The sequence below is a fragment of the Plectropomus leopardus genome, chromosome 3, assembly GCF_008729295.1.
Source record: "Plectropomus leopardus isolate mb chromosome 3, YSFRI_Pleo_2.0, whole genome shotgun sequence".
In the NCBI taxonomy this organism is placed as follows: domain Eukaryota; kingdom Metazoa; phylum Chordata; class Actinopteri; order Perciformes; family Serranidae; genus Plectropomus; species Plectropomus leopardus.
This window is the reverse complement of record NC_056465.1, coordinates 29,852,717-29,877,172: the sequence shown is the minus strand read 5'-3', so window position 1 is coordinate 29,877,172 and position 24,456 is coordinate 29,852,717. Positions and strand designations below refer to the sequence as shown.

The window sequence follows — 24,456 nt, the reverse complement described above, 5'->3', positions numbered from 1 at the left end:
GAGAGAGAGAAAGAGGGAGAGAGAGAAAAAGAGAGAGAGAGGGCGTTGGTGACGGGATGATGCGAAGAGAAGAAAGGGTGTGAGGGGAAGGTGTGAAAGCGTGCGAGTATAAAAGACTTCATCCTCCATACCTCCGCACTGCCTCTCAGGCAAGAGGGGAAGGATCTGTGAACTAGCTGCTGACAAGTCTGGTTAAACGCGCTCACAATTTGCCGAGCAGATGGTCGGAAGAAAATTAATGGCTGTGGAGTCGCAGGTAGAACAAGCAGCAAGTGTTGCTGGGCTCCTGTAGGACACAGTACGTTAGTGAGACATGTAACTCTTTTGAATTTTCTAGTTGCTTTACATTTTTTAAAATACAGTTTTCTTTCTCTTGGTTTGTGCCGCTTAAAGAAGTATTCACTGCTGGAAAGATGACCTTTTCTTTATTTATTTATTTATTTATTTTAATATTTTCATTTTTATTAAAACAAAAAGGAAATCATCAGGCGGTCAGCTAAAACATGTTTCTGAAAACATTTGAAGTGAGAAATAGGCAACTCAGTAACAGAATCTTGGTTTATATTTCATCAGCGCAGTTAAACTGTTTGATCAGATTTCAGTCCGAGTTTGAGATACAGAGAAAGGGGTGGGTCTGTCTCATGGTCCACATCTCCATTCATTGTGTCCACAGTAGTGGCATGGGTGGCAGGCAGTACGAAAATTTGAAAGTGGCCCGAGAGCCAGCAAAACTCTGCCGGATGATGTGTTTTGCGTCAGTTTGCATCAGCTGGCAGAGTTTCGCTGTGGAGGAGAGATATTTAGGCGCTGGCTAGATGGAGGGAAGTTACCACAGTTCACTGACACATACTATCATATTGTTTTGATACAAAGCTGGTTAAAAAATGGGTAAAGTTTCCCTGTAACACTGATCACAGCCCTGCCCGTTTGCCAGTGTGTTTGTCAGTTCCTCCCTAAAGTCTCGACACTCTCATTAGTAGCGTCTCTTGAGACACATTGGCCTCTGCCTTAGTCAGAACGCTGTGTGATTTTTAGGTTTCTATTTGACTACATATATTGTGTGCGTGTTATGTCGGCGTTTGTTAGAGATGAGGAAAAGGAATCCTTTTTCCCCACCCTCTCTAAAAAGTAAAATCCCACCTTTTTCCCCCATCTGATTCTTTATTTATTCTATCTATTTTATCTTTTCTCCCACTCTGCCTCTGTTTCTTTGTGCTCTTCCTTTCCCCTTTCTCTTCCCTCACCATCAGCACTAAGCCCTCCTCCCTGTCTCTTGTTCTCTCCCTCTGTTTAAACACATTACAGTCAACTCATTTGGGGGGATGCTATTGGTCCAGCTGCATCCTGTTGCCAGGCAACCCATTTCCCCTGTCTCGGAGTGTTGCAGTAATTGCAGAGGGGATCAGAGGTGGGAGGAGGTGGTGGGGGGAGAGAATAAAGGAGGAGTCAGGAAGGAGGCAGAAAAGTGTATGACAGCAGGGCAGGGAGCAAAAGAGGAGAGGACAGCTAACTGTGAGTTAGAGGAGAGGAGACTGCAGCAGACGGTCTCAGAGGAGGAACCTCCAGAATGTCTTCGCTTATGAGGGAAAACGGGGAAGCACATTCGAATCCATCCTGCCCTTTTAATTGTATTACACACACACACACACACACACACACACACACACACACACACCAAGTCCTCTTTTCCGTAGCTAAGAGTGCATGACCTGCATTTGCAAAGCACCTTGTTAAAAATGAATGATCTTCTGAGTGCATGAGTGCATGAGTCTGCCATTCACATGTACACACACACACACACACAGTCACTCACTCAGAGTAAATTGCAGCTGGTCCCCGCGCTTCTGCTCTCTCTGAGTTACTCAGGCACCCGCGCACAGAGGATGTCGGCAAATACACACACAGGTACTGGCTTATTAGATGGAGGCCAGATTCATACACATCACATCTCAGCAGGGTGGAGCTCCCTACAGAGAGGGCTGAATCAGTGCAGGCTGCTGAGTTGGGGACTCAGCTTCATAACGCAAGACCATAGATCCGGCTCCTCGGATTATAAGGGATCCTGAGGGAAATTAGAATAATAAATGCTTCCAAGGAACGCGGTACAAGACGCATTTAGCCTGCAGAGCAGAGGATTCATATCAGCACCATTTTTACTGGCCATTATTTTGTTTGTCTGGCACTGTTCTGTAAGGGATTTCAGTAATACTAAAACAATTTAGTGATGAATTGTTTTTTGACAGAAGATTAATCGACAATTGTTTTATAATTATTGGTCATTTATAAAGCAAAAATACAAAACATTCTCCTCCAGTTTTTCAGTGCAAGGGTTTGTGACTTTTCTCTGCTGCTATAAAAGATATAGCACCCAAAAATTAGACCAGACCTCACTTGAACCCACATAGTGTCTGCCCAATCCAAAAACCAGAATTTCCACTGTCTAAAAAACATATATATTTTATATATTAAAACATTTATTACAAGCTAAGGCTTGACAAGTTTTCTCACACCACATCTTCTCTTCCTTATGTTATATTGAGAGTCTGTCGTCAGATCTGCGTCCCACACACGACAGAGAGTGCTGCACCCTACAGTGCAGCTCCGTCTTGGAGAGTGCACAGCTGTCCACAGCAATACAGGACGCAAATGATGATCACCGCTCTCTGCTGCATGTTGCGCACATTTCTTTCACTTCTGGGAAAGCAGTGACAAACACTGCCCACCAAGTTGCCTTGCAGCCCCTGCGTCTCTGTTTCTTTTGTTTTCCCTCCAGTCCAATGCAGCTCCTTGCCAACTGCCATTTATGCACAGAAAGCACATGTTTCATGCATCTCCTGTGTGGTGCACTGAGTTTGTGTACAGTGTATGCAAATCTCCTCCCAATTCAAATATCTTGTCCGTTTAAATTTAATTTTAAATCTCAATATTTTCATTAGTCATAATGGGTTTACTGCAAAACAGTGTTTATTAAATTAAAGGTTACACTAAAAAAAAAAAACACACCCTCGAGGGAATTAGGAGAAATTACAGCCCAGCCTTGCTCAAACCCATAAGGTCATGTTGGGTCCAATCAGGTAAGGCAGAGAGTCAAAGCTTTATGTGATGCTACTTTGATATCTTAAGGATTTTAATTAGGTCTTTGTAAGCTGAAAAATTGTCATCTTTTCCCCCTTGAGTGTTTCCAAGTCACATTTATTTTATTTTATTTTTTTGCATGGCTGTTGTCAAGACAACCAGATTGCTTTTATGTTTTCTTCAGAACTTCTCAGAGTTACTGGGGTTGTTCCACCTTTCGCCAATTCTGCTTCTGAGGAAAGTTACTAAAAAAGTTGCACTAATACTCTTTTTGAACTGGGATAGATACCAATAGCTACCAGCGAAAACAAAAGTGCTATTCTCCTCCTGTTTCAGTGGTTGACGCACTTTCTTTGTGCTGCAAATCGAGCCTTTTTTTTCCTGGGAGATCGGACCTGGTTGCATTTATTTCAGAATTAAAAGTAAAGTAAGAAACTTGTCTATTTTCATTTAAAACAATTAATTAAAAAAAACAAGCAACAGACGGATTGATACTTGATTTTTAGTTACAGCTCCTCAGAGAAACTGCGAGTTACAGTTTTTCAGGTTGATTTTATTTATTTGTTTTTATTTTTTTCTCAAATGTTGGTGAAGTCACACAACCTTGCTGTGTCATTGATGAATATTCATTTACATGGACCCACGTCTTTATTGACATTCTCATGGAAGATGAAGCACCGCCTGCATACCACAAAACACCCCTGGGATTGACTCACACGTAATATGGTTTTCATTTATAGCATTCACACATGCACATAATCTCCTCCGTGACATTCAGGCGTGCACACGTGCTCGCCCTTCATCTCTAAATGTCACCCCTTCTCTGGCTGTCATTAAGGATGACAGGAGGATGTTGTCTGATGTTGTCACATGAGCAGATCGGAGCCTGCATTGTGGAGTGTATGTAAGCGTGTGTACCAATGTGTCTGTGTGGGTTTGTGTGTGTGTCAGCACATGTGTGTGTTTTAGCCGGAGTGAGGGAATTATGGATGGCTGAGACAGCAGGAAGAAGACAGAATAATAACTGACAGCAGCGCAGCTCTGAGCTGGAGCTTTGAATAGATTTTCTGGTTCCCTGCTAGATGTGTGGGTTTTTTTTAGGGTGGGTGTGCTGGATCAGAGGTTGGACTGACTTGGACTGAGATTTGATTTGAAATAAACACTTGTCTTGAGAAGGAGCAATAAATACATCAACCTAGCTGTGAGCGGTGTGAGTCAGTTATATATTCACCGGTGGAAGCTGCCTGGCTGCGCATGCGATCTTCTTCTCACTTGTACAGCACTGTGTGCAATCTCTTTAAATCATTTTCTTTAAATGAATTTGGCTCTTCACTGTCCACTCTGGTGTTTCTTTGTGTCTGTGTGTCCATGTGTTGTAGATATGTGAACACTTTGCTGAAAATGGTCCCTCAAGTGCTGGCCCTCCAGGAGCAGCTCCGAGAGGCTGTTCAGAATGGAGACATGGAGACCTGCCACGGTATCTGCCGTATCGCCGTTACACTGGGAGAAAACCACTCTAGGTGTGTGATTTAATACTACAGTTATCTATGCCAAAATCACCTCCGTACACAACTTAATAATTCTTGGGATGGTATTTAAACATTTTTAATTCGATAATGTTGAAAGAAACACATTTTATCAGTTTTCGACAATCCAGTAACAAAATACAAATAAGTTCCAGTTTCTAAAGGGACACTTCACTCAAAAATCAAAAACACATACTTTTTTTTTCTTACCTGTAGTGCTGTTTATCAATCTAGATAGTTTTGTTGTGAGTTGCCAAGTGTTTAAGATATTGTCCGTAGAGATATCTGCCTTCTTTCCAATATACTAGTAACACGCGACTTGTGGTGAAAAATAGTAAATGGATTTTCTTGAGTAACCAGGTCACGATTTCTAGAAGGAGACATTGCTGTTGAGTTTTTAATGTATATTTTTAGCGCTTTGAACAATACAAGCCGAGTGGACTTTTAATTCCATTATATTGAGAGAAGGCAGACATCTCTACAGCTGATATCTCCTACACTGCAACTCACACCAAAACAATCTAAACTGATAAATAGCACTACAGGTAAGAGGAAAAATATGTATTTTTAATTTTGGGGTTAACTGTCCCAGTAAAGTAATCCCAAGAAAATAGCCAACTATAGGTAAGAAACTGGTTTCATAACAATTATTTGAGTGAAACAAGGCATGCAATATTGTTTCTCACGTCTCGCTGTGCAGTCTTTACTCCTGCTATGTCTGCTTTTCATGTGTTGCCGTGTTGACTGATTGAATGACACAGACGGTGAAAGGTGCTGGTTTACCTGTATACCAACTGCTGCCAAACGACACTTTGTCTTTTTCTCTCCCCTCCACCTGCCTCTCTCTGTAGGACTCTTTTGGAGCAGGTGGATCACTGGCAGAGCTTCCTGGCTTTAGTCAACATGATCATGTTTTGTACAGGCATCCCCGGCCACTACCCGGTCAATGAGACCACCAGCTCGCTCACACTCACCTTCTGGTACACACTACAAGTAAGGAATGTTAAATCTGATCCTATCCCCTAATATTAAAGTGATGTTGTTGTTGTTGTTGTAGATTTACAAATAAAAGGTACTGTATATTTTTCTTTTGGCATGATTTACTCATTTTTTCCTCTTGCTATGTCTTTACTAAGCACATAAAACCACTCTGCAAAATAAGCTTTGCACACTGTAGTCTTGCAAGGCTCGAGAGGCACATGCTTGAAACAGAGACCGTATAAAAACATCTCTCCCTGCACATCCTGATTGAATTGATGTGCTTCTCATGGGGATCTCTCTGGTCTTTGCCTGCAGTTTTCAAATAATAAAATATGACAGCCTGTATGAAAATAGTTCCTCTTCGTCTTCTACCTTATACAGCTGAAGTAAGAGCAAACAAACAATGTATAGTTAGATTCAGGAGCATGTTTATTCATTCTGTTTAAACTTGGTATTTCTGCACAGTTATAAATATTGATTAGGCTATATTTCCTCTATTATTTGTATTGCACTATTTGTAAAATCGGATTCCAGTGGTGGTTGCATGTCTCTGACTCGTGATCCATACATTTCCAGTAACTACAGAGTATTGGAAAGTCCAAAAGTAAATTTTTTTGCAAAAAAGATAAATGTACTAATTTCCAAAATTCACAACATGATTTGACTTAACAAAATATTTTGCTACGATCCATTTTGGTTGGTTTAATGATACAATACAATGATACATTTATGATAAATTTATGTGTCTCTTAATAGCCTGTGTGAGTCATAACAGATTTGTTTGGTCTGTAAAGTGCAGTAACAATGATTTTACAACTTTACAACTTTTTTTTTTCTCCTTACCCATCAGGATGAAATAATGTCGTTTGAGTCGGATAAGCAGGCCGTGTATCTGCAGGTCTACAGGCCGGTATATTTCCAGCTGGTGGATGTTCTGCTGCACAAAGCCCAGTTTCCCTCGGACCAGGAGTACGCATCCTGGTCCTCAGATGAGAAGGAGCAATTCAGGATCTACAGGTGTGTATGTGTACATCTGTATGCACGGCTGTGTCTGTGTATTGCACAAGCCTATTTCTGCTTCGTACTGTTGTGTGCAAGTGTTTCAGTGACAGTCTAAGTGTTTCAGAAATTACTTGCTGACAGCATGATTGGTCAGCAGATGAGCGTGTTTTGCTCTAATAGACTCTCACTGGACCGGCAGCTGAGAGGGCAAAACCTGTCTGGCAGAGATTAACAGATAGTACATCAAGGTTGCGTGCTCCTAAAATGTCTGTTTGTGCATGTCTGTCCTTCAGGGTGGATATCTCAGACACGCTCATGTACGTCTATGAGATGCTGGGAGCAGAGCTGCTGAGTAACCTGTATGATAAACTAGGGAGACTGTTGACTAATGCAGAGCAGCCCACATCATGGCAGGTGGGTGAGACAAACAGACGAGCAAAGAGAAAATGTGAACTATTTTCTGTTTCTTTGAGTGTTGCACAGAAGTTGGTGCTAAAAATGTGTCATATACCAGTTTTTTAAGACCAGTACTTATTCTGTTTTTCACATTATAATGTATGTATTGCATTTCAATTTAAAATAAAGAAAAACATAAGAATAGTAAAGCTAAATGTATATTTACAGGATTTGTACTATTTTTCATGTTGATTTTGGGTTATTTTCAGCTTTACATTGCATTTTTTTTAAACTTTTAAGTTTTATGTCATTGTTAAAAGTTCATGTTTATCATCTGGTGCTCAGAAAACACACTGATGTTATTCTCCTCATCCAGCACACAGAAGCCTTGCTGTATGGCTTCCAGTCCATAGCAGAGACGATAGATGTGAATTACTCTGACGTCATCCCCGGCCTGATAGGACTCATCCCCAGAATCAGCATCAACAACGTCCAACTAGCAGACACAGTGATGTTCACTATAGGTGAGTGTCATCACTGGATTAAAAAAAAAGATCTCAGCACACATCATAACAGCTCAAATAAATATAGTGAAGTCTGAAGACAAACCAGGTATAAACAGGGGATGTTTCAGTCCAGTAACACTTACATTGTTTCGCACTCAGTGTCTGAACTGTTTATCTCCCACTAGGTGCTCTGGCTGAATGGTTGGCAGATCACCCAGTCATGCTCAGCAGTGTCTTGCCCTTGGTGCTTCAGGCTTTGGGGAACCCAGATCTCTCTGTTTCTTCTGTCTCTACACTCAAGAAAATTTGTCGGGAGTGCAAATATGACCTGCCACCCTACGCAACCAACATAGTAGCTGTCTCTCAGGTACATCTATACCTCGCTACTGTATTTTTTTTCACCTAGTTCCTCAAGTATGAGAGCCAATAAAAATCAATTTAAATATACTTTTAACACCCAAGGCTTTGAAGATGTCTGTAATGTTCCTTCTTTCCAGAAATAATATTTACTCTTTGAAATCACTTCAATTGTAGTACTTTATTTTAGGTTTTGTTGTGCAATCAAAGGAATAGAACCATCACTCTGATTTTCTCTTCTCTCTCAAGGAGGTGCTCATAAAGCAGATCCACAAGGTCAGTGTGCACTCTTTCTCTTCACTTTCCGTTTTGTGTGAGCACTCAAGTGACATTTAAACAGGAAACGCTGTAAAAGAGTTGCGTAACATGTTTTTAGACTAGACTAAAGCAGACGGGTTATGTGTTGTGAAAAATGACTTTAAAGGGATAGTTTGGATTGAGGTTATATGAGGTATTTATCCATATTCAGTGTATTACTTAAAATATTATCAATAGTAGATGGTGGTCAGCATGCTTCAGTTTGGAGAAGCAGCCAGGAGTATCATCATAGAAGCTAAGCAATGTACTGCTGTGCGTGTTATTTAAACCGCCTAAAAAAAAAATCAATATCAGTTTAAGTGCACTTTATATTTAGAATATTTTAACCAACTTACCTTACTGTCAGACAGAGATTTACAACAGGGAACTGAAGGTATTATGTTTTTTTTTTTTTTTTTCTAAAGACAAAAACAGTCATTTCACAGACTGTGGGAGTTGCTGGTCAATTGCTGCTTTGATCAATTAGTTTGTTTGTGTTTTTGTGTAACTTGGTGTTTTACTTCATATAAAGGATGATAGTTTCGTTTAATTTGTTTTGAGCCCCACACCCTTTACCAGAAAGCAACTGGTTAAATTTGGGTGGCCACCAATTCGCTTACTCACCGGGGAAATCTGGGGGGACACCATAAGGTGGACACCATATTTTCATGGCAACGCTGTTTGGTTGGACGGTGTTACTAGCAGTAATTGCTGAATGAGCAGCACCACTAGCTAGCAGCAAAATAAACTTATAAACCAATGACTGTTTTTAAAGATTCATATTAATGTGTTAATCTCTAAATAACGCGTTTTGTTTTTAATAACGTCAATCACTGACCGACATTTCTGTCTTTAAGAGGCTCTACCGGGCTGAGTTTTAAAGGTAGAGTGATGATGCTGGTATTAATGAATCTATAAGACCTGAGGAATCCAGAACCAACAAAATCATGTTAGCTTCGGGTGGCTAAAAAATGCTCCAAAGTTAGGCTAAATGTTGGTGATGGAAAAATGGCAATGCCGTTTAACAGGGGTCCCTTTGACCTCTGACCTCCAGATATCTCAATGAAAATGGGTTCTATTGGTACCCATGAGTCTCTCCTTTACAGACACGCCGACTTTATGCTTGTCCCATGCAGTTTTTCACTGCCATTTGATTCCTAATCAAAACAAGAATTATGGTAATAATTGCTTTACCTTTTTAATATAGACTTCATAACTGTTTTGTAATACACAATAATGGAATTGAAAACTTTAGAAAAAATATTCTTAGTTTTTAACAGTCAAGATTTCTAGTTCGGATTCATTAAAGTCACTCAAGAACACAAACAAACTAACCAACAGAGGCAGCAGCAGACCTGCAAATCCTGTGTTTTGTGAGGTAAAATTACTGTTGTTGTCAGAGTCTGGTGGCTTTGAAGACCATAGATAGATGTAATAGTTTCAGTTCCTCTTCAGAAAGGGCTTTCTGACAGCAAGGTAAAGGTGTGAAAATATTGTAAATGTAGGGTACACTTAAACTGATAATGTTTTTTTTAGGTGGCTTCATTATTTCATGCTGCTGTCCCTGTCCACAGCACATTGCTTAGATTTTGAGGTGTTACTCCTGTCTGCCTCTCCAGACTGAGGACATACAGACTGTCATGTACTGTATTTAATACACTGACTATGGTTAAGTACCTTATACAACCCTGCTTGAAAAAATCTGAACCATCCTTTTGAGCTAAAGCTAAAGCTTGGATCGTTTCTCTTGCAGACGAGTCAGTGTATGTGGCTGATGCAGGCTCTCGGCTTCCTGCTCTCGGCTCTCCCTGTGGAGGACATCTTAAGAAACCTTCACTCTCTCATCACCCCCTACATTCAGCAACTGGAGAAGCTAGCGGATGAGACGGTGCGTTCACAGACCCACATGTAACAGCACACAAACACACACAAACACAGAGCAGGCACAGCTGGACTCTGGCCAATAGGAACAGGCCTTGTTTCTGTGTGGTGTCACTGCAGTGGAACATTTCTCTGCGGGACCAGATTGGATTTGACCCTGCACCATGGGCTAGTGACTCACATGGAAGTAGCAGAGACACACTTTCTCTCAATCATGCAAACATGCACACACACACAACAGCGAGAGAATGCCTACACAGATTTACAGTAGGTCAGGCTTTTACACGTGCATGCACACAGTCATGCAAAAGACCCTGATTAAATGTCAGGTCCAATGGAGCCTGAATTTTTAGACTGTCACACTGAATGCTACAAATATGGAGCTCATGTTATCTAAAAATACTCAGTTTGATATCAGCTTTATGTGGATCAAAGTAAAATTTCTCCTGATTTGTTGTTCTGCATTCACTGAAGACTTTGGGTGGGGTGAATAGAGATGTCAGGTTAGATGAAGCTTATCTCTGTCTCTGTCCCTGTCTCACTCCCCACCCTTCACACAACACACACACACACGCAGTCACACACTGTCTCATCCATCGTCCCCGACTTCCTCCCTCTCTTATTGTTTCCCGTCTAGCTTTTTGATGTATCGCCATTACATCAGACTATGAAATCAGGTGATGTGTCTGGAGCTGGACAAACAGTGGCACCTAGTGGGGAGACCTTCAGGTTACATGACGTCAGGGGTGAATGACCGTGAGGTCTGACAGGGCCGACAGTAAAAAGTGACGTCGCTCTGATTTGACAGAGAGAGCATCAGCTTGGTGAGGGGAGGTCGATGTTAATGGAGGGAGGTGGCTGTAAGAGTCCTCTTCATAGTCTTTTAGTTCTGTTACATCACCATGGAGACAGAGCAATGATAAAACACGGCTAATGAAACTTAATTAGTGATTTTACCTGGGTTAGCTGTGTGTTGAATGAGGAATCTCTATGCAGAATCGTGTAAAAGTGAAAATAACATCATCTTAACAGACCTTTTTTTTGAACAAAAAACTTGGGATTATTCATTTTTCATGAATATTTAACTAGTATCAGTAAATAAAGTAATGCTTTAAAACATACTACATATACATATATATTTTCATTTTTGTAATCGTGATTCAAAATAACCTTAATTTCTGAAGTATCTCCCCAAAACAGAATCTGAAAAACCTCCAGAGATGAAAATTCTGTATCATAATCAACACGATGCATTATAAGCTCATTATATCATTAGAAAATAAAATCAGAAGAGCACTATTTCCCAGTTTAAACTGTTAAACTGTCTCCTATTCATTTTCTGGTGACATTCTGATCCACCGTCCAGTAGGTAGATATTTAAAAAAAAAAAAAAAACCCTGAGTAAAAGCTGTAAATCTTATGTGTTATTTTTGACCTGTTTGAGTAACATCTGATGTTTACTTTAAAACAAAAATGATGTATTTTAACTATATGACTGATAGACTGAAACATCCTTTGCGGTCTTTCCTCACGACCATGTTTGTTAAAAAAGCAGGCGTGTGTCTGCACTTTAGATGATGTGGAACGCTGTGATTGGCTTAAAGACATCTTATAAAATACGTCTGTGCTTTTGGTTAAAGTTGGATGACAGTTACCACAGATCTAGACATCCTAGAGAAGTTATGTAAGCGAAGACATTATGTCTGCTCTCTTCAAAGCCATCAGAGTCCATTGACAAGAACAGTAATTTTGCGATGGCTACAGGTGCCTCGATCAGTGAGTGTGTTTGTGTTATTGTGGGACTTTGGTATTTTGGTAAATTGACCTGCACTTGTATAACGCTTCTGTAGTCATCTGAACACTTGAAGCACTTTCACAGTACTTGTCCATTTGCCCATTCACACACACATTTGCACACAATCACATACCGAAGGCACAGCCATCAGGAGCAATTTGGGGTTCAGTATTTTGCTTAAGGAGGAGCCAGGGATCGAAAAGCGTACCTTCCAATTAGAGGACAACCCGCGTTACCTCCTGAGCCACAGCTGCCAAAGACTGCAGTGCAGACACTACAGTTGTAAAGGGTTAGTCGGATTCACCAAAGTCCCACAAAAGTAAAAATAACTGATTTAGTCTGGTGGCTTTGAGGAGAGCAGAGATAATGGCTCCAGTTCTCCATCAGAAAGGGCAGCCAGGTAAAGCAGTGACAATATTCTAAATATTTCATACTCTTACTCTAAATTGATATTGATATTTTAAGGTGGCTAAAATCCGTGTTGCTGCTGCCTCACCCACATCAGTACATTGCTTGACTTCTATGACAGTAATCCTGTCTGCTTCTCCAACTGCCATGTACTTAAGGGAACACGCTGACTATGGATTAGTGTGGCAAAAAATCAATGTATCAATACACATTTATTCTGAATAGCTGAAATGGCATCAATATTCATTTTCTGCAGAATGAATACACTGCTACCAGTTGTGCATCCTTGCTCTCTCTTAATGTTGATGTCATTCTGCTGTTCTCTGCCACTCACTGAGAAAAGGAAAGTTATCATTGTCATATTATAGACATATTATATTTATCTTTTTGTGAAAAAAATGATCATTTTATGCCCTCAGTGTCCAGTTTTTCAAGTGTTATTAAAAATGGTATTAAATAGTAATATTTTTTAAGGTATTGTATTAAAGTTACACATTCCCGTATTGTGACAACACTAAGATGTACCTCATACAGGCACACTTAAAAAATATGAACAGTCTTTAAGTTATAATAATAATTTACTTAATTGTTTACTATTGTGAAATATTTTCTAAATAACTAGTAATGACAAAATTGTAAAAAGTAAGCTGTTTGAAAAAGTGCTTACTTTGTTTCTAACTAAATGAAAAGCTAGAAGTATTCAGAGCAGCTTGCTAAATTGATGAAATAAGTCATTTACAGCATTATGACTTATTAGCCCAACATTTAACATATTTTTAAATTGTTGTAGGCATTCCAAACATCCGTTTTCAGATCTGTTTACCCTCTTCAGGAGTAGTGAGCTTTTAGGGTTTGTTTGTCCTCTTGAATATTTTAGCAGTTACTTTTCAAGGCAGGCACTCAGCACTAAATGAGCCAGAGATGGTGGGGTTTGGATGTAGAGAAGCAAATTTTCCAAAAGAATAATTGGTTTCTTCATTGTTTGTTTGTGTTTTTCTTCTTGCAGCCGAATCCCTCCAATAAATTGGCAATCATCCATATCTTGGGGCTGCTGTCCAACCTTTTCACTACGCTCGACATCAGCAAGCAGGACGATGAATCAGCAGACGGCTCTGCACCACCTGTCAAGACGGCCCCACCTCCACCTGGACCAAACCCAGTCAGTCACCACACACCATTTTCAGTGGCTACATTTTGCACTTGCACTAATATTTCATTGTTATTCCAAAATGACAATTTTCTGAAATGGATCCAAGTCATATAAACAGCATTCTCTGTTCAGATATTTTAAATTAGACTTTTTTCTGAATTTAGCATTTTCATCTTAAGACATGCGGGATATGCCGATATTAGTTGGGTTTTAGGAGCATTCTTGGGATATATATACAGCACAGGTTTTTGGCCATATGCAAATACAGCAGTGCTGACTTTTTAAAGGAGGTACTTGTTGGAATGAAAGAGGGAGTCTGTGTTGTATGGTTGAAAAGTCTTTCACTGGGGGAAAATTCTGAATAACTCTTTATTTTGACACATAGAAGCAAAATGACAAGCTGCTCCAGCCGTTCCACTTTCCCATATTTTGACTGATATATATTTTGAAATATTGTGATAAACAACATTTGAGGCACATTAATCAGAGTATGCAGGGTTGCGTGTGGATGTGAATATTAGTGGAATATTAATTTTTGGGATACTGTGTTTATATAAACACAGAAATCAGGGTATTTGTATTCCACTTATAAATCCTGGTTTCTTTCAGAGTATTCCAGCATTTCCAGGTTTCTCATAATGGAATATGGTAATTACATGCTCAAACACATGAGCGGGATATTCCAAAAACGTGAACCATAAATGGCTTATTCATAGCTATGTAAATGCGTCATTGTCTTTTTTTGGGGGGTGAATTTGTCTTTGTTTGGAATATAGAAATGAACGTACTGTATGTCCTAGTTAAAGGCTGTTTAATGCTGCACGCAGCAGTTTGATAGTTGTGAAAAGCAGTGGGGCACATGGTGCTTGCAGCAGTATAAGCTCGTCTCCCTCCACCCGCCTGCTTCCTCTGCCACTGAATACATCCGCTATTGCTCGTTGTAGGGGTGAGGGTGGTCACCAGGACATTTTTGCGCTGTCACTCAACCATACTCATTAGTAATTCTGCTGATAGGCATGCACTCATGTGTAAATGCTAATGTGTAATGCTCCTGCTTGTTAGTGACTTTCGAGTCATCCTTTTATTTAAATGCAAAACATTTGTGTTTTTCAGGTGGTGGTGGTTTTGCAACAAGTGTTTGCTCTCATACAGACTGTGCTCAGTAAATGGCTCAACGATTCGCAGGTTGTAGAGGTGAGTCATTGACGTGCGCGGCCGCATGCTGTCACATCATTTGCTTTTTAAGAAATCAGTCCACATAATCAGATATGACATTTCAGTGCAGCTGATCTCATGTTGTCCCTCAGGCGGTGTGCGCCATCTTTGAGAAGTCAGTGAAGACTCTGCTCCACGACTTTGCTCCCATGGTGTCTCAGCTTAGTGAGATGCTCGGGCAGATGTACAGTACAATTCCCCAGGCCTCAGCCCTCGACCTCACACGACAGGTACACACACACACACACACACACACACACATACATTAGTATTCTTCCTTTATTACTTACATGCAGAGAGATTTTAGAGATTAGTTAGAAAGGGCTGTGTACAAGCTAATCAGCAATGCATCAATGAGCTCAGGGTTAATGAGGATACAGTTTAAGTTTGTAAAACTTCATCCACAGTTGCAGTATGTAATTATGACTAAATTCTCAAGCATCATTTGTTGAGGCCATTACATTTTTTTCAGTCATGTTTCACTTCTGTCATGATTGTCATTGATCAAAATTGGCTGACAGATTTCTGTGTACGTATGGATCATAGCAATGTTTACATTTAGATTAATTCAGTTTAAAATCCTATTAGAAATGAAAATTAAACTAAAACCAGGAGTTTTCCTGACTAAGAATGTACACTGTCAGGTCTTTCCTATTGTCTTGACAGTCGATTTATGCTTGTTTTGGGGGGTGTTCTTCTTACTTTGTGACGTTAGTTTCCGTATTTTTTTACAACAAAAAATTGAAACACCCAACTCAAGATTTTTTCTTTTTGACTCCACTTAAGAGAGTTATTTGTAATACAAACGTATTACATCCAGCGCTGTTTGTTTTGTGTTGGGGTCGCATGTGTAGGTGTGATTTTGCAGGTGCTGCAGCTGCAGACAGACAGTGTGACCCCTGCTTGCTTTTCATATTTGTAAACAGAACTTTTGAGATAGAGAGATGTTAGTAGCAAGCACAGACTGTATATTAAAATGGACTACTTGTCTCCACTCACTCCAACTGTAGAAAAATGAAGCCAAAATATCCTTGATACAACTGCTGGCATATTGTGCTGGTGACATCATTTGGATCCAGAGTCTGTGCATATGCGATCTCCGCTTTAACCAGTAATAAGTTCCCACAAATACACCTGTACAACTAACTGTGAGCAGTGCTCTTTATCGCAAGCACACCTGTAAGCACATATAGTTGTCTATCATGACATCAAGTCACCTTTTCATGGCAACAAATAATCAATTAAAGTCAAACTTATCAGAAACACTTGAACAAATATCAAGGTGATCACCAGGGGGTGATGGAGGTGTTTTGGCTTCACCTGGGCGAGCTGACATGTCGTCCATCCTTATATACAGTCTATAGTTACAAGACACTAACAGCTTTTTTTTTACGTGCTTCCCCCAGTGCAGATCTTGACAGAAACCAAACATAAGTTGAAAAACATTTAGGGCTCTGAGAGCACCTCATTCTTCTGTGAGAGCTCTGATTGATATATTTTATACCAAAATAGGTTATATATCATGATTAATTTGGAGAAACTAAAACAATTCTATGTAAAATCAGACATTCAACAACATCCATATAGTCCTAAAGGATTGATTTTGATGTTTCATATCCACATTTTACTGCAACTACGAGGATTTGACTGTGAGATTGGCAGTTGAATCAGGCTCCTTAGATTAAATCGCCAAATTGTCGACTATTTGGGGTCACCTCTAGCTAAAATAAATAAGTCTGTTTCTGCAGCTGAACAGTGTCTTATTTGCAAAATTCAGACACATTTGCAAAAAACTGTTTTCTCACCACAGGGCTCGTTTTCTCACTGCACTGTCAGTCCAAATGCTACGACAAAAAAATAAATTCTCTGCAGGCTGCAGCATCATAAATCACAGATACGCTCAAAATATACAAGGCGTGATTCATAAAAATGGGCGGTGGCAGGGGAGATATCTTATACTAAGCTGCTGTATGAAAACACAGGTTTTTCCAGTAATCTGGTTTCTGCAGTGTGTGTAAAGACGTCCTGTGGTTTACTGCCGTAGCCTGTTTTCCTCCCAATAACCTGTTTTTTTGTGTGCAAGTAAACACAGCGAGTGTCTGATGTGAAGTCCTGCTGTTTCAGATGGTGCATATCTTTGCCAGCGAGACAGACCACTTCCCACCCATCAAGGCTCTGTTTGAGCTAGTTACCTCGGTAACGCTGTCCATCTTCCATCAAGGTAGGGGGTCCAGCAGGGGTGGGACTATGAACACTGTCAAATGTGTCTGTTCAGATCAGTGGTAGACCTTTGAATGTGTCTGATCATATTTGATTTCACAGGGTACAAAATCATTTCTGGATGTAACAGAGGACAAGAGTGAAACTTCACATTCAAAAGAAAACAAATTATTCAAAATTTAATTTCTGTCTGTAACTGTCCATGAAGGCTAACATGCTGCATTTCTAGATGATAAAAGAGGTCAGTCTGGAGGCAGCAAATAGGAAATTCACAAAAGGTCAGAGGTCACTGGACTCTGCTGTCACAGTCGACCTTTAAACATTTGCTCTCATTACTCATTAATACAAGTGGATTCACAAAGTGGTCTGCCTGCTTGATGTATTGATGTAACAAATGATCATTTTATCAATGCAGACTTCTGTTTCCACTGATCATTATTATGGTTTGCCTTAAACGTATGTTATGTAATCAATACGTTGCAATGTTTTCTATATTTATTAGTCTAATATTTGCTTATTTTATTTCTTTGAATCCGTTTATTTGAATTTTTACTGTTTCAGTGTCTGAGCTGCATGAAAATGACTTTCATTTTGCAAAGCGTTAAATGTCGATCCAAAGTTTCATAAAGGAGCTGTATCCATCATCAGAGCATTAATAAAGCTGCAAACAACTATTTGCTATGTAAAGATATAGTAGCGTAAATGGCGTCCTGAGCAGAGACTGGAGTCACAATTCCCTTTGTGTGTTTTAATCCGAGCTTCTCTGCTCTTTGTTGTGGTAGCCGGTCCACATTCAGCTAACCGCCGCTGCTCTGCACTGCGCTCACCGCTGCCTGACCCATGTTTCGTTGCTGCAGAAGCATAGTGCCTACCTACCATCCCCCCACATTTTTCAACCATGGAGTACCACCGTGACTTGCAAATACTATGAATATATCAACTGGAGAGCTGTGAGTTTGTTTCCAGCTCGCAGTGGATAAATCCTCATCTTGCGGTAACAGTTTAACTTTCTGCTAACGCAAACATTCAACTGTTGACTGGAAGATTCAAATCCGCAGAAAAAAACATCAGGTCCATCAAAATGAAAGCACCAAGGGCTGATTCATTTGAGTATAACAATACTTTTTTAAAATTTAACTGTAATAGTACTTTATTTAACTTCATATTTAACATAATAACAGTATTTTGTTAAACTTTATTATACCAGAAGTTGATGTAACTTTTTTTATGACAGTTTGTAACTGTGGTTCATTTCATATTTTTTAATTTAGTAGTTTACAGTGATTTAGAGGATATTTTAAGATTTTGAGATATATATTGTGTATCGCAATAAAGCCTAAAAATATCATGATATTATTTTGAAGCCACATCACTCGGCCATAACTTAAAGTCACAGAGATGCCGATTCACACGTGACGAATATTATCAAACGACATCTGTGTTTGCAAAATATGTTTGGTAATTTGCGGTAATTTTTTTATTGACAGATTACGGACATGGCATATTTGCAGAGGATTAAGATCACAAATAACCTCCACAGTTTTTAAAAATACCAGAGGTCCCCAGGTTATACCAGTCCAGTGCAAATAGGGCTATAAATATACTCTGAATGCTGCATACAGCTTCTTTAATGTGCGTGACCCCGGGGCCAGACTTAAGTTCTTATTTCCGCTTAACAAAAGACGGACATGAATGAGATGATATAATTTGATCCACCACACTGGGTTAGGATACTTGTACCAGCTCTGTGTGCCGCTCCCCTTCCCTTTGTGTTGTCCCCTCTTTCCTCCTCTCCTGCTTTGACTGGTTCAGTAATGGCTGCCTCTCCTCCTCCCTCTAAACTCCTTCTTTTCTGAGCAGGTGCCTTTCATTAGACAGTATCAGACACAGGAAACAGTCACAGCACAGAGACCACTAGCTTATTCAGTTGGCTGACATTTAACATAGCGGGGCGGGCCAGCTCAATGCAGCCGCAGCCACTGCTGTGCTAGGATTAGAGTCGGGCTCTCCATCACAGCCCTCTGAATAAGCCCTGAATTCTCTGGAGGGGTTGTGTGTGGATGAGGGCTGGAGGGGGGTATTGAGCAGGAAACTTGTTTGGAGTCTGGGAACAGCTAAAGCTGGGCGCTTACTACAGACATTTGTTCTGTTTCATAACAAGTTTGCTGTTGGAGTCCCTCCAACATCAATCTTAAGCCATCGGAGAAAACCATGTTTGAAAGTCGGGAATCTCTCGATGTGGATTCTTCAGCTTCTGCAGGAAACGTGTGTTTAACCGTGCATCATTTTGCCTTAAAAAGTCTCGTAGTCTGTGTCCAGCCTAAAGGGAGGTAGTGATATCAGAACCTGTCCTGATGTGTGAGTGTGATCATACGGACGGCTGTGGGTTCAAGCAAAGGGGATCTTATTGACCAGCTCTGAATGGACCCTTTACGGAGACCTCCTCCTCCTGAGGCACAGTCTGAGAGGAAATGTGTTGTTTGATCACACTGATGCCAGCAGTGCCTCTTGGGAAGGAGGTAAAAGGGGGTTCATTCAGGTCGGGCGCCTCTTTCCCTCCAAACTGTAACAGTAACAGAGGTGCCTCCTGGGTTCCCACTCCAAACCCACTTTTGTTTCTTTAGGTTTGTTCTTTTTCTCTCGTTACTTCTTCCTTTTTTTCTCTCCAAACAGACCCATGTCTTTGTCTTCTGCCTGTTTTTTGTTTTTGGTTGGTCTGTTCTACCAAGACTCTGCCAAAGCTTCATATGCCCCCTCCCCCCCTTCTCCCCTTCGTTCCTTACTCACGTGTGAATTATTTCAATGAAATATTTTTGAGTTCTCTTTTATTTCCACATGACTGTTGAATCTATTCAGTTGCTGTTTGTATATTATTCTTATTCTCTTATGATTTCTTAAGTTTCATCTTTATTATATTTTAGGACCCAGGGATCATCCTGATATTGTTGATTCATTTATGCAACTCCAAGCTCAGGTGTGTTTTTGGTTTCTTATTTCATTCACTTTGGGTTTCTCTCTCTCTTTCTCTCTTTTTCTGATTTCTCACTGTTTCTCTGTCCTCTCCTTCCTCTCTGCCTCTCTCTGTTCTTTGTTACTGGGCCCTAAGGTGTCCCATCACATAGGCGAGGCGGTGGAATGAAACGTGAGGGGAATGTTTGAAGAAGAGACGTCTGTCTCTCCTCAAACGCTTTTGATTCTAACAGTCACCTCGCCACACTAAGTGCACACCTTTTTTTTCTAGTAGAAAACCACCTAAATCAGTCTGTTATGCTCATATTATTGTAAAAAGCATTTGCACACCAAGCCAGTGGCCTACGGTAGTTATGATTGGCCCCAGTGCACACTATTATTATGGGCTCTAGTGCATAGAAGTAGTTTTGCATATAACATTTTGTCACATGATCAAATAGAGGCTTGACAGTGTACAACATCAACATGCATGGTGCAGTGCAGTCATCATGGCATATCTGTATGACAAAAACAGCATTAAAAGATTCAAGAAGAGTATTTGCATCCACAGAATGAAAAGAAATACCATTTCTCACCAGCTCCTTTCAGTGCATTTAAAAAAAAGGTAATAAATATTCTAAAAACAACTATCAATACAATAAAACGAACACAATTCCTAAGATAAAAAGTTCAGGCGAAGCTGAAAAAAAGTGCGTTAGTGTGGTTTTAATGTGTATGTTAAATAAGCGACATACTTTGTCATAGATTTCTACTGACTATTTTACAAATAAACAAACAAACAAACAAACAAACAACCTTACAGAGGTGGGTTTGCCTTTTCAAAGGCACATATAGTAAACGGCCCCAATTCAAGATTATAATAGTTCTTGGAAACTTGTTCTAGGATGGTGCTCTGTCAGAAAGGTCTGTCTATATTTACGGCCTTGCACCAAGCTGTAATGTGTTTGTTTTTAAGATTCTTACTTGAAAGCATTGGATAATATGAAAATTTTATATCTTGATAATGTGGCCAAAATAATTGCCATCAAGCGGCAACCTCCAGGTCTGAAAAATGAAGCAAACGCACAAGTGCCAAAAGGTGCAGTTCTCTTATTGTCCACTTGAGGCTGACTCCAAAACAGCCTCAATCCTCGTAGACTCTCATGTCAACTTTACAGCAGAAAAACAGTTTTGGTCTCTAAATTTAATTTTAACTGTATGGGGGGGTGAATCTTTATCTTACTCACCTCTTTATGCTTAAATTTATACATGTACTTTTGACATTTACGACGTTTTTGAAAGATTTCATGGACATAAGTTGTCAGAGGGATATAATCCTTCTATTAATAATCACATTGTTTCTGCTTTTGGCTGCTAAACGTGGCGAGCACTGAAAACATTTCCACCTTAATAAAACTTTCATTTATTTAAAGCTCTCAGACATTTTCTAAACATTGTTCTGAGTTAACTTCATAAAGAAACTGTGGGTGAGGGGAAAAAATCAATACATAATAATATGATATTTTCTGTGGCAATATTGTATCGATACAAAGATACCAAGTATTGATTTTTTTACTACATAAAGTAATAATGCAAATACAAGATAAAGTTTTTGGTAACCTACTAGAATATTATAATCTATCTATTAAAAATGATATTTTACTACAATAAAAATGATTGAAGTGATAAACTTTATCTTAGAAACTTTATCTTATTAGAAAACAGATGTTCACAAAATGTTCCTTTTAGGACATAAATTACATTTAAAAAAGGTACTAAATTGCAATGTGTTATTGTTATTCTCCATATATTACAAAATGCTTAACATCACAATAATATTGTATCGTGACTAAATTATCCTGATTGTACCATATTGTGGTGTCGAGTGGTCGAAAAACTTAATCTTAACCTCAGTTTTAGCTGTCCAACATCTGAAATCGCAGCCTTATTACCTGCCTGTACGAGACACGTGACACGAGTCTCTATAACATAAAAAAATATGAATTTAATCCCACAAAACAGCCCAAAGCTACAATGAAGACATCTTTATTAAACTTATTTATGAATACCAAAATATGTGCTCAAATTATTTTTCAGATTTTAAAAACATACAATGTTAAACCTTTTCCTTAAATGGCAATGACACATATGGATTTATTAACAGGCTGCTTCGAAAATAGAAATATATATTCGCTCATGTCTGGCGTTTTATTCATGACTATTTTAAGCACTTACATTTTTAACTTCATCTTCAATTTTTTTCAGTAAAATCAACATCAGGGCACATTTGCTCGTTAGAAAAACATCAACACACTCAGCGTCTTAGATGAAATATTTTAGTTGATGCGGCGCTTTTGGGAGGATGATGTAACGGCGTCAGCATCGGCGTTGTGGTGCCGGGTGACTGGTTAGTCTCTGAGCCCCGTCCTCCTCTGAAGTCATTCCAGCCCAGAGCCAATCAAAGCCCAAATGAATTAATATTCAACTAATATTAATCAGCTCTGACAAATTGGCTGATGGCTCTCCTGTTTTATATTTTTGTCTTCCGTCTTCATTCTTCTTCCTTTGTTTTCTATCTTTGGATAGATCTGACCTTCATCTCTCTCCCTTTCCCTCTCTCCCTCTCTTCCTCTCCTCCATCCTGAATGAGTTCATTATTACGAGATGATTATTTCTCTTTATCTGCACATGTTAATTACTTACACACTTCTGTTGCATATTCAATCCAGTCAACCAAAAACAAGGAAAAGTTAATGTTTCAAATGCAATTTAAAAAAAAAAAATCATCATTGCCTTTAGTTTGACTTAAGTTTCCAATGATTTCAAAGTTTGATTTTTTGCAATTTGTTTGTTATACCTGCTGAGTTCTGCATTGGAGGATCTCTGTATGAGTTTGGATAAAGTTTGTCCTAAACAGATGGAGAGAGCACTAAAGCCTGGTAGGCAGATCTGTTCTCAGTCCTGTGTTGCTGTCAGATCCGGCTACCAGGCTGAGCGGGTATTGTTCATAGCAGTATTTTGAAGGAGCTTATGTAGCGGAAATGTGGTGAAGCAGCACCGATTGGGTCGGCCGTCAGAAACATGCTCTGTTTAATGCCTTTATCTGCCTCTTAGGCCCTCAAACGGAAGCCCGATTTGTTCTTGTCTGAGAGTCTTGACGTGAAAGCGGTGTTCCACTGTGGTGAGTTTGCTCATGGTTTACAAACACACACACACACACACACACATACACATACACACACACTGTTCTGGGTGTTTTGCATCAGTTCCTGAGAAACATGTGCCTGTCAGTACAAAGTAGAATCTGTAAATGTTTGACACCATCCTTCAGTAGTTTATTTATGTTTTCTGGCTCCCTCTCCCACTTCTAGGAGTTCTGTCACTCAAATTTCCCGAGGCTCCGACAGTCAAGTCAACGTGCTTGTTCTTTGTGAGCACACACACACACACACACACACACACACACACACACAACTTAAAACCCCACAAGAATGTGAATGTTTACAAATGAGTCATCTGGCATTTAATGTGCTGATTCAGTCTGTGTTTCTGCTTCAGACCGAGCTGTTACCCCACTGCTCAGATGTGCCTCCGCTGGCCAGAGTGGTGCAGGAGGACGGCAAACTGTTGATCCAGGCCTTGCTGGAGGTGCGAAGCAGCACGTTACACGTTTACACGTCACGCCACAGCAAAGTTTCATCACTTCACTGACGCTGCAGTCGGCTGTGTTAACTTTTCCTCCTCTGCTGCTGTAATTAAGTCCCTGCTGTCAAATTTCTCCATCGCTCTCTCCAGGGCATCGGGGGCGGGGCATCTCGGAGCCTCATGGACCAGTTTGCAGAAGTGCTTTTCTGTATGAACAAGCACTGCTTCTCTCTGCTCTCCATATGGTTGAAGGAGGCGCTGCAGCCTCCTGGGTTCCCGTCATCGCGGGTCACAGTCGAACAGAAGGAAAACTTCTCACATCAGATACTCAGGTAACACCGCCGGACATTTGGCTCACTGACTAATGAGCGCATCCAGTGGACCAACCACATTTTTATCTCCGCCAGGCGCAGATCGTGTGTCTGGTTTAAGTGTGTATATTTGTCTGTAGGCCTCATATTTTGTGTGCACCTTTTTGACGTATGCTCAAGGACCTGTTTTTGTGGTGATTCACCACCACTCCTCATTCCTCGTAATTGGCTGTTAGGGGTTGTAAGTTTATTCCAAAATCGTCTCAGCTAAGGCATTTCGACCTTTGTCATGGCTCAAAAACTGATGTCCAAAGAAAAGTCTAGTCTCATTTTGCAGTTTTATTCTGTACCTGACATGTATATATTATGATCCACTGAAGGTATGCATAATTCGAGATGAATAAGTCAGCTGCTTTTATTTTGTTTGCAGTCTACCTGCGATGCAGTTTGATCCGTCTTCCGCTCAGTGCCATACAACACCAGGGGCATTTTGGGAGCACAGAATTGTGCGAGTAAAGAATTATGCAAGAATAGTGTTTTAAAAAGCATAGCGTTTTGTGGACGTAGCATTCGCGAGCAAGCAGAGTGTTTCACAACAATTTCTAGACTTGCAGATTTAATTGATTTGATCATTTTTCCTCGATGTGCTTCTACCATAAATAAGTAGGCTACAGAGTTCAGTGGTTCAGTTTTTGTCTCTTTAAATTGTGTTTATTGTTGTCATTTTCTACTTTGTTATGCT

At 39.9% G+C, this 24,456-nt stretch overlaps 1 protein-coding gene across 3 annotated transcripts in view; it reads left to right on the top strand.

Moving 5' to 3' along the window:
* Window positions 1-24,456, top strand: part of LOC121939649 (importin-13-like) — a 38,067-nt gene that overhangs the window by 11,847 nt on the left and 1,764 nt on the right. For 2 of the 3 annotated variants that reach the window (XM_042482652.1, XM_042482647.1), the window contains exons 6-22: window positions 4,455-4,595; window positions 5,453-5,594; window positions 6,433-6,599; window positions 6,878-6,998; window positions 7,357-7,504; window positions 7,672-7,853; window positions 8,093-8,119; window positions 9,894-10,028; window positions 13,231-13,383; window positions 14,488-14,568; window positions 14,682-14,819; window positions 16,714-16,810; window positions 19,731-19,783; window positions 22,873-22,939; window positions 23,130-23,188; window positions 23,317-23,406; window positions 23,554-23,735. In XM_042482652.1, coding sequence (XP_042338586.1) covers window positions 4,455-4,595; window positions 5,453-5,594; window positions 6,433-6,599; window positions 6,878-6,998; window positions 7,357-7,504; window positions 7,672-7,853; window positions 8,093-8,119; window positions 9,894-10,028; window positions 13,231-13,383; window positions 14,488-14,568; window positions 14,682-14,819; window positions 16,714-16,810; window positions 19,731-19,783; window positions 22,873-22,939; window positions 23,130-23,188; window positions 23,317-23,406; window positions 23,554-23,735 — 1,983 coding nt within the window. Of the gene's footprint in view, window positions 1-4,454; window positions 4,596-5,452; window positions 5,595-6,432; window positions 6,600-6,877; window positions 6,999-7,356; window positions 7,505-7,671; window positions 7,854-8,092; window positions 8,120-9,893; window positions 10,029-13,230; window positions 13,384-14,487; window positions 14,569-14,681; window positions 14,820-16,713; window positions 16,811-19,730; window positions 19,784-22,872; window positions 22,940-23,129; window positions 23,189-23,316; window positions 23,407-23,553; window positions 23,736-24,456 lie in introns of those variants that run through there. The other variant, XM_042482659.1, reaches the window with a different exon arrangement.